Below are 10,989 nucleotides of genomic sequence, written 5' to 3'. Positions count from 1 at the left end.
TGCCGTGAAGCCCCACCCAACTGAGAACCTTAAAGATTCTCTTCCCTACACCTTGTTGGATGGATCACTCAGGGCTATTTCACATCTTGAAGCTGCAGTCCCCACACCTTCACAGTGGCTTGTCTTTTTCTGATGTAGCCCATAGACTCAAATTTGTTACCAACAAGGGTAAAGAAAAGAAATATATCCACTTATTGCCCCTTTGTTCTAGAATTGCCAAACTGACCCCTTTCCTCTTCCGTTCTCCCATTTCTTTTGAGTCTCGATCTTTTCGTTGGCATGCGTATTTTCATTTCTCTTTGGCACCCTGTTTTGAATTTTAAATTGATACAAGGTTTTGTCTCAAAAGCAAGCCAAAAATATGTTCACTTTTGTAGTAATAATACTTGGCAAAAAATGTCATTTGATTACTTTTATTACAATAACGACAGCATACAGTGCTGGCATTCGGATGCATTCCCATTTCTTCAACAGACGCTTCATCCAAAACAGAATCTATATACTTGATAGCTTACAAACAGTATTATTTGTATCAAAAACAACAGAAGATAACGTTTGTAAACAGTATTAAGGGTGTAAGCACATTTCTCGGCAGTATAGTATTGGAAAAGTTTTATCCATGATCTTAAAAGCAGAACTTAAGATGATCAACAAAATTATGAGGTTAATTATTTTACCAGTAAGTGCATATTTTAAAGCAATTTATTTATGAAACATTAGGCTGTAAAATGTACTGAATGTTTCACCTTTTGAGCAGCTGGCCCAGCTTTGTATGTGTTTGTTTCAGAACCAGCGTCATATGCAAGGTTATATCAATCATATGTGACCTTAAAACTAAGCCTCACTTCTTTCTTAGCATGTATTTTTGCCTGTTCCCAAAAGTTTGGAAGCCTCCGTTTCCCATAGATCAAATAATGGTGCAACACACCCACAGCCAGAACCTGTTAAAACAACTCCACAATTTGGATATTCCTCCTGCCCCTCTTGGAGGGTTAGTTTGCAGTTTTCCATCTCAGCTTACTCTGTTTAGACTGACTACGGGAGTAAAGAATACCCCACTATGACATTCCTGATGATCCTGAATTCTCTTGCATGTGGGCTTCCCATCTCTATGAAGGACATGTTTGCTGGTAAATTTGCAGGCCACCGTGGCTAGTATAGAGGATGACAAAGCTTACCCGTAATACGTACCTTCCACCTGCTTTAACTGAAAATGTCATTAGTAGTCTTGACACCAATATGCCCCAAAGCTGATCAGACAAGACAGACAAAACCAAATGGGCTGACAACACAGATCCAACCTAACATAATAAACACTTACTGACTGCATTGACAACTTTGAAATAGTATTAGGCACTGTAAAAATTGAGATCAGCCATCTAGGAGTCCCATTGTGCAACAACTTTAGTAGGACATATGAGGGCCCTCGCAGAAGCCATTTTGTGTGTGAATGGAAGTTGTGCAGAAGCAGTGCCTGGTGGATCCTCCCCCCTTGTCCAGGCACTGCAGTACAGTAGAAGCAACCCTCAAAACTTTATAGTCAAAGGAGTATAGCACCATCTGTCCAAGACTGAGTGCAATGCTTCCCATGGATGGTTAAAGCCTAATGGTTTCAATGAGACTCGGGCACAGAATTATTCAGGTCTGGCACTGCAGGTCTAATATTTTGTTAAGAACATAAATGCAGAATATGGGAATGCAACCTGTAAGGCGACAACTAAAATACTGTCCACGACAGCGGTCACTTTGCAGTCTCTGGGGTCTGCCAGCATACCACTGTCCAAGGGCTTGACAAATCCAAGTGTATAAAGCTACCAAAAACTGGGGTTGTGAAGGCCTTGGCAGATTGCAACCTACATCTGGGACACACTGCAAAGCTGACATGCGTTTTGTAAATCAAGACTGGGAAAAAGAGCTGCATCTGGTACTGAGAGTGCTACATGGCCCAGGCAATCTTTGGTTTTTCAGAAGCCGTCAATCCCAGCACTTTTAATTATGCATACTGTTATTATTCATGCACTGGATACTTTCAAAAGCATTTATTGATGTACTGGGACTATATTTTATTCCTTGTTTTGTTGTACAATGCTAAAAAGAGTTGCAAGTGAAAAAAGAATGAGTTTTGTTTCCCTAAATCATTTTAAAATCAAGTATGATTTCTATTAGCATACATACGGGCACAACAAAATTTAAAAATGTTACTATGTTTGTACATTAAGATGCAATAGAACCTCGTCCCAACCCACTCTTTGCTGGGTAGCAAAACAGCTCCTGCCGCAGTGCTCCATTCACTGACTTGGCAGAAAGTCTCACCAATTTCAAAGGAACTTCCAAGAAAAGCAGATGATCAGAAACCTTTACCATAGAGACCATTTTATGTACGCTACCAAGTCAAAGTTGAGTATCAAGTGATTATAAAAATATATGCAATTCATCTCTACTAAAAATGCTGAGTTATGACCTGATGTTTTTGCTCTGTGCAACTTTTTTCATGCACATCAAACAGCACAGTCAAAACATTTTACAACAAGAAAAAAAAAGACACATTGTGCTTGAAGTGGAGGTGCCACATTTGTTGCCAAGTTTTTCTGAAGCCAGAACTTGGAACTTAAATGAGTTGCAACTAACCCTGTGGCTGCATTCAGATAAAAATAAGCCTTGGAAGTCCTTGGGATCCATATGCTCCCAATATGCTCCCTCCCTTCATGCTCAGTTCTGAAGCTGACATCTTCCTGGTTTACAATAAACCACAATTTGTCATCCTGCCTGAATCCTAAATGGTTTCTTACTTACAAACCATAGTTTGTGATTTGTCTATAATTGGCAACTGTGGTTTGTTGTGAATGAAAGAAATCTTCAATAACCAAGCTTTATGGCAAGTGGAGGGAGGATGTGCACGAAGGAATTTTCCACGGCTCACTCCTTAATGGTAAGCCATGGCTGATTGTTCCATCAGAATGCAGCATGAGAGTCTTATTCTATTTGTCTATGTTCCAATATTTCAGCAGAGTTTGTTTAAAGACCAGCTTGTGGGATTGTGCCCTGCACACCCATGTGAAAAACCATGAAACCGTAAGAATCAGTGGTCGGCATGAACGTAGTGGCAACTCTAACCTGAGCCTTCTTTCACAGTGGCTTCAAAGCTCCAGTCATAAATTCAGGAGCCATCTAGTCAGCCTCTGTAAGGAGGATAATTCAAAAGACGGAATCAAGCACGTGTTATTAAAACGTCTTTTAAAACTGTTCTTTTCACTTGAAAATCACCAGGTGCGCCTGTACACACAGGTCACTGGTGTTCCAGAATGTGTGATCGTGTATTTCTAGAAAGTTTGCTATGCCTGTCAAAAGTTCACAGCTAGAGGATCACATTAAAAAAAGGTAGTCCATGTCTCGGTCCACAGAAAAAAATGGGCTTATTAAGCATCTGGTGTAACAAGTGATCAGTGACTGGCACATTTGGCCCCGAAGCCTTGCATTTCACAGGCCCCCACTGACGTTTCAAACAGTATCTATAATCTTTACATCTCTAGGAACATAACCCAACACCATTGTTATGAAAGATTTTTTTTAAAAAAACCCAAAAGACTATAAATACATCCAGTTTAGGCATAACAGAACAAAGTGCTGAAGTGTCCTGTTTTGCATGTTAACAGAAGAAAAAAATAGTAAGCCACCCAAACCAGCATCTGGCCATAGTCTTGAAGGCCCTCCATCTCTGTTTTTATCAGTGTAGCTTATCCCAAAAGATAAAAAGCAGAAGCACCCCTTAAAGTGGAATAATCTCCTCTTATTTAAAAAAGAAGTTTCAAGTTTTAATCTCCGTTATCAAGAAAGCATTCCACTTGGTAGGAACATACTAAAGTTAAAAGGGGTTAACTGTAAATGACTGTATCATGAACAAGGAGGGCAAAGGAAGTATTAAGAGAGTCTTTTGTTCCATATGAAGAATCCCTTTTTCATTAAGACATTGTTTTCAAAAAAATATATAAAGTCATTAAAAGAGGACTCCAGATCCCCCTCCCACCCAGTTCTCACTGCTTGCTCATGATCTTTAATGGCTACTAGGGAGCTACCACAGAGATTTTAGAACTGATATAGTTACCTTGATGGAAACACAGACCCAAGTCTTGAAGCATTTTCAAAAACTGACCTTGGGCAGATGGGATTACAAGGTTTCAAACCTACATGTGTTGATTACCACGTGTATCAATATAACTTTACAAAAAAAAGTAATAAAAGGAATGGTGATTCCAGTCTTTTCCCTTCTACCCAGGTAAAAAGAAGTCTTGTGATTGCCCAAGCTAAGCAGATACGCCTCAAGGAGCTTTGCATTCTCCAAACCGTGTAGATCGGGCGTCGAGAAGGTTTACTGATGGTCTCCTTCCACCCTTCTCTTGCGAACTGTGTGAGTTGAGAAAGAAAACAAATGAAAAGGTGTCAGTTATGACTCGGTTCCTTTAGAGCAGCTATATTTCTTATGAAAGATGACTGCCATGATACAAAGAGACACGTTAGTAGATTTGCACATACAGTGGGGGTTTGGCCCTTCAGCACTCATAAAATTCTTTTTATATTCAGGGTTTTTTAAAAGAAAGCACCTGTGGTATGTTGAGAGGGGCTGTCTTGGAACAGGCCCAGAGGCAGAAGCCTCCACAACAGACTTGCAAATCCTCGGTACCTCTAAAATGCTAGCTGGATCATGGCTTTCAAGTTGCAATCCTGTAATATATGTGCTCTTGGAATGCGTTTTTTCCTAATTCACACCAGGCCGATCCTACCTTTCTTGCCAGTCTTTAAAGATGGGCTGAGCATGAAAAGTGGCTTGCAGTTTGGCAATGTGAAAGAGAGAGACAGACACATCTTAGGTGCCCCTTGTTGTGGTGCACAGAGCTCTAGTGAAATGCAGCCTGTTCCTGCAATCCCTCTGTCTGTTTTTAATTGCTTTTTACAGCAATCAAAACTGATGTTATCGAGCTTCTTTCCAAGCTGGAGCCAGAGCTTTACTGTACCAGCACAACTACTGCCAGCATATCACAAGATGCAGTGATGCAAAAGCCCTGCAAGCAGACACCTTGGCACAAATGTCAGAAGTGGAATGTTAAACATAGGAAGTTATTAAACAGTTCAAAGTACCCTTTTACCGTCATCGTTTCTTGTTTGGTTCTTAACTATACATTATAAGAAAAACATGCCTTCTCAAACCCAGTTAATCTGATAATGAAGATTATCTGCCAAAACTGCATATACCCATGTTTCTGGCTTTCTGTTACATTAAGAACAAGTATTATTTCATAAAGCCATGGGTATTAAAACATTCAGATTCAGCACTTTAGTAAATATCATGGGAAGGTTACTGAACAGGCATATTAATCTGGGGAAAAGCATCAGTATTTTTTAAAACAGTAAGCAACTCTTCCAAGCAGTGCAAAGCATCTCTAGCGTACTAAAGCTTGTGTTGTGCTAAAATTCATGAACACGAGGCATCCCGCACGATGCCATGCCAATAGTCCAGGGAAAAAATGGCTGTTTATCATATGGATTTTAGATTTCACTTGGTTAGCAAAATAAATTCCTGTAAACATGGTGCAGTGCTCTGATATGACCATCTTTCTTGGCATTAAGCCTTTTCTTCATCAGCTTGAAAAGGAACTAAAAGCCTGAATGCTCACCTTTTCAAAAACATTTTTATTAACAAACTACATTGTTACAATGGGAAGATATTTTCTGGGGTTTTTATTTATGCACATCATGCAAGGCAGCAGGAGAATAGGTGGACAGAGGGCAGGCTGAACCGATTAAAACAACTGGGGATTTTGCATTGGTACAGTCTAGGATGTTGGGACTTTGTCCAGATGAAAACAACAACAACAACAACAACAGGCAGTCTGAACCTTTAAGGCTGGGAAGGTTATCAACTGGAACACTGTTAGCCAAAAAGGGCTCTGTCTACCCTGAACTCCACCCACTCATTAGGAATAGATAGTTCCTAAACATGAGAGTCGTATGCTAGTTTATTTGTTGTGATCATCAATCAGCCAAAGCATAAGTCATCTATGCATAAGACTATACACATACTAAGAAGATGTCATAGCCCTGTTAAGACTAATAAAATATTTTAAAAACAAATTGCTTCCTTATTGAGCATGCTGAGGCATAGAATTTAGCCACCTTAAGGGAAGTTAGAAGTTAGCAAGGAGGAAGGAGGCATAAAAAATTATCTGATCTACTCAGATATCTGGATGTAATTGGGGTAATATATGGGTGCTGAATATACCTGTAAAATAAACAATACCACAGCATATCTTCAACTGTTTCAACCATGCCCGATTGGCAAGGGCAAATGCACTGGGAGTAAGGAATATGCAAGAACCTCCCTTCCAGAAAGGCTGATGGCAACACGTTAAAGTGAGCCAAAGTAAAGGCTCTGTGGTATTTAGAAAATTCTGATGTATGAAATTAGGGCAAAATTTTGCCACAATTCCCAGCCACCAAAGTAGACTGAACATGTGCTCTGTCAACTTGAAGGGAAGAACCACATGTAAGAAGGAGCCTTCATGTAATTGAGAAGACAAAGACCTCAGAGATCCTTCTCCACTCCCTACAACTGCTCCATCTCTTCTGAGCATTGCCAGCTCCAGGTTGGAAAATTCCTGGAGGTTTTGAGGGTGGAGTCTGGGGAAGGCAGGGTTTGGGGAGAGGAGAGATCACAGCAGTCTGTAATGCCATAGAGTTCACATTCCAAAGCAGCCATTTTCTCCAGGGGAACTAATCTCTGTCGCCTGGAGATCAGTTGTAAATCCAGTTCACCTTGAGGTTGGCAACCCTATCCCTTCTCAAGAGTCCCAACTTTTCCCTGAAAGGGCATGCTTGTCTGTCTTCCCTCACCTCTTTCCCTTCAGTTTGGTGTAGTGGTTAAGAGCCTGGGACTCTAATCTGGAGAACCAAGTTTGATTCTCCACTCCCCCACTTGTAGCCAGCTGGGTGACCTTGGATCAGTCACAGCTTCTAGGAGCTCTCTCAGCCCCACCCACCTCACAGGGTGTTTGCTGTTGTGGGGATAATAATAACATACTTTGTAAACTGCTCTGAATGGGCATTAAGTTGTCCTGAAGGACGGTATATAAATCGAATGTTGTTGTTGTTGTTACTCTTTGCACTCCCTAAACATCTCCCCATGATTTGCAATGCCATCACAACTGTTTCCTTCTCAGCTCCAGCACCTTCAATTCTAAAGTCTGACTGACAGAGTACAGGGAAGGAAGGAGAAATCTCTACTGGGTGCTATTAAAGCAGGGAGGGCGGGATATAAATCAAATAAATAAATATATATATAAATCTAAATAAATACTCTCTACAATGTATGCTTGGGAGTTCTAGTGTACAGCAAGACACCGAAGGATTCTTGCAGACTCAAAGAAGGCAGCCTGCATAATCTACTGCTCTGTTCCTGCCTCCATCCATTCATTCTATCAGTAAAGGCAAAACTGATTTTAGAACAAGCTTGATAGCAATTATCTACATTTTTTTCCTTCACCGAATCAGGTTCAAGGTTCTGGTATTAACCTATAAAGCCCTATGCGGACAGGGACCGGCGTATCTGCGGGACCCCATATGAGCCTCAGAGGACTCTTCGCTCTAATGGCAAACATCTGCTGAAGGTCCCTGGCCCCAGGGAGGCCCACTTGGCGTTGACCAGGGCCAGGGCCTTTTCAGTCCTGGCCCCAGCCTGGTGGAACGATCTGTCTAATGAGACCAGGGCCCGGCAGGATTTATTGTCTTTTCGCCGGGCTTGTAAGACAGAGCTGTTCTGCCAGGTGTATGGTTGATGCTAGGCGGAGCCCCCCTGTCCAGTCGAGCATGGTCTGTGCCCTCCCCATTAGTGACATCCTCCATCTGTTTAGCTCCACTGTAAATGCTCTGGTGAAGGTGAAAGGAACGTGCCTTGTGTATGCATATAGTGCATTTTATTATGCCGCTGAGTATATGTGTATGTATATATATGTATTTTAAATGTTAGGATGTTTATATATTTATAATTTTAAACTGTGTAATTGTTAGATGTATTTTAAATGTATGTAAATTGTAATCCGCCCTGAGCCTGCTGGTGTGGGGAGGGCGGAATATAAATCTAATAAATTAAAAATTAATTAATTAAATTAATTCATATTCCTAGCAAGTCATGCAGTTAGAAATAAATCCCAAGGCCTCTGGCAAACAAAACAGGGGTGCAGCATAGAGAGCGATAAGCATGGAGGAAAGAGACACACAAATTTGTCAGGAGAAACATACAGAGATGGCGACACGAGAGACTGTAAAGGGATTTCTTTCGCAGTGCTCAGTACCCAAAGGGGCATTAGCAATAACCTGCCTCAGAAGCTTCAGGGCTGAAGAGACGGAAAGACATTTGATGCAAGTTTTACTCCTATACGCCAGACTAGGAAAGCAAGGGGAGAAAAAGCAAGATATCAACAGACGATAAAAAAACAAATGCCCAGCAATGAAACAAGTTGGAATTTGCAGAAAATACAAGAAAGCTTAAGATGAACTGAGAAGCCTTTTGATGAGGTAACAAAGAGAAGGAGCACTGCACAACCCTAGAAATATTTACTGAGAAGTTCCGCTTAGTTCAGCGGAACTAACTTCCTGTAAGAGCAAGCCCAATTTTTTTTATCTGCAAAATCTGGAACTTTGGTGCTGTACTGAATATCCTTTTTGCTCTCCCTCTCACCAAGCCCATGAATGTTGAAAAACATTAACCCAAATTTTTCTTAAAATTACCACCAGTACACCCAAACATCAATGGTTTCCATTTAATGGAGCATCCCAAAAATAATATATCTCTGCTGATACCACACTAAACCATTGTTAACGCAATCCGTGATCTGGAGCTGTTTTGCTAGGTAATGGGTCAGTAGTCAGTTGCAAACTGTGATTTGCCAATCAAGATATCAAACCAAACCACGGTTTGTAGGCAGAGCAAGAAACAGCCAGGCAATTGTCCATCATGGCTAGATCAGGCCCCTTCCAGCAGCTTCCAATGATGAGGCTTTATAGAGGGAGGGAAAGAAGCACCCAAGCACCCTCCGTCATCCCTACATGCAAAAATCCTTTTGCCAGAGAATGCTGTTGAATCTTCATGTTAGGTTTTATTTTCATTTTGCTAAAAGCAGCTTTGGGAGCCAATTTTGGCTGAAAGGTGGGATGAAAAATATTTTAAGAGGCTTCCTTAACCATGGCTTGGTGTGATGTCTGAATTAATCCAATGAACATGCGCGGCAGGTAGAGAAAAATGCCTTTCCTTTTTCCTTTCCTTTCATTCCTTTAGAGGCATATTGATTCATGAATCTTGAGCAGCAGAAAATACTTATTCCTTATCTTTTTTTGGATGCAAGGGCTAAAAGGACTGAGACATATTTTGCAATTGCTAAGGTAAATTTAGGCTCTTTATCACTAAGGAAAAGAGCCAGGGTTTCTGGAGTATAAGGGGACAGTTGGTTAATTAAAGGCTTAATACAATAATCCCGTATATTTTTGAAGAACCTACATTCAAGGAGCACATAAAAGGGTATATCAATCCTATTAAGGCCACAAGGGCAAATTCTGTAGGAATAGGACTTATTCAAAAATCTCCCCTGTAAAACTATGGTGAGCATAATATTAAATCTTGCAAACAAGGAAGTTCTGCAGTATCGTGGGATGGTAAGGTAGTACATATAGGGGTGGTGGTACTGATTTCAGGAAAGAAAGACCAAAAGATAGAGGTGAACAAACTCTGCGGGTTCTCTAGAGGAAAATTCAGCCCTATTTATATTTTTTAAAGTATACAATCTTGAAATCAACTGAATGCCCAGATTAATATCACCACTGTTGCAATTTTACTAATTTTTGGCACAGCTGTAACTGAGGCAGAAACCATTTAAATCAGGAGGCTCTGCAAAAAATTCTTATAACAGTTGTCCTATTATTTAGAACAAGATAGAAGCAGGATTCCACTATTACCCTCTACCACATATAAACACAAATGTTCTACGTTTGAAATCCAGAGATCCGTAAGACAAAGCATGACATTTAAATTCATCATTTTATAAACATTTGCAACATCAATAGCTAAGAATGTGAAACGGTTTGTTCATTACAAAAACAAGCCTCAGAAGTCTTCCAGTTGCCCCTCCCTCCCTCATGCATGACTCAGATTTTTGAAAGCTTCTGCTGTTTGTCAGAACATCTAAGTTGGTGAAAATAACTAACTGTGGCTTGTTCTTTTCTTTGATTTGGAAGTCAAAACAAACTGCAGTTTCTGGGGAATCAGGATGTCTATCAGTATCTGAGCAGCACATGAAGAGGAGTGGAAGAGTCTAAGATTTCTAAAGCTATTTCATAATGAACAAATTAAATTTCTATGAAGTTTACACCTGGATCTATCCGGATGACTAACTTTAAAAGAAATAAATATATTGGGGGAAATGTACCAATGAGAAGAACTGAATTTGAAAGACAATGTTGTTTACATTATTAATGGCATAATTGTCATTAGAATGCAAAACAACTCTAGCGTCTGGGCAGGTCTTGTTCCTTCCATAATCATCTAGCAGAGATACTTTACCTAAATCATTATTTTTCGTAATTGCAGCTGCTGCCCTAGTTCGTGGTCCCTGCTGTGTGAAGTGGTATCCAAATTTAAGAATCTTTGTGTTTTCTTCAAGCATCTTTGCAATTTCCATTTCCACAGGCTGTCCAAACTGCTGCCTCTGTTATAATGAACAGACATCATAATATTTTTAAAAACATTCTATAAATAATTCATTTGTTTAAATAATTAATTTATAAATGAATACATATTTTATAAATATAATTATAGCAAACAACCAGTTAGAGACAACCGGCATACCCAAAGTGGGATTCCAAACTACCTATGTATGGTACTTTAGCAACAGCAGTAATGAGATGACAGCTCTAGTCCTTAAAGCGTGAGAAAGAATACAGAACAGG

The 10,989-nt window shown here is 40.1% G+C and overlaps 1 protein-coding gene across 1 annotated transcript in view; it reads right to left on the bottom strand.

The window, feature by feature from the left end:
* Window positions 1-397: 397 nt before the first annotated feature.
* The window catches only part of LOC129345295 (tropomodulin-3-like), a 40,951-nt gene continuing 30,359 nt past the window's right edge, over window positions 398-10,989 (bottom strand). The window contains exons 9-10 of the mRNA XM_055002359.1: window positions 10,604-10,748; window positions 398-4,401 (exon numbers count right to left, since the gene is read on the bottom strand). Of these exons, the coding sequence (XP_054858334.1) occupies window positions 4,367-4,401; window positions 10,604-10,748 (180 nt within the window). The 3' untranslated portion in view covers window positions 398-4,366. The remainder of the gene's footprint in view (window positions 4,402-10,603; window positions 10,749-10,989) is intronic.

Source organism: Eublepharis macularius, chromosome 18, assembly GCF_028583425.1.
Source record: "Eublepharis macularius isolate TG4126 chromosome 18, MPM_Emac_v1.0, whole genome shotgun sequence".
In the NCBI taxonomy this organism is placed as follows: domain Eukaryota; kingdom Metazoa; phylum Chordata; class Lepidosauria; order Squamata; family Eublepharidae; genus Eublepharis; species Eublepharis macularius.
This window is presented reverse-complemented; position numbering and strand designations above follow the sequence as displayed.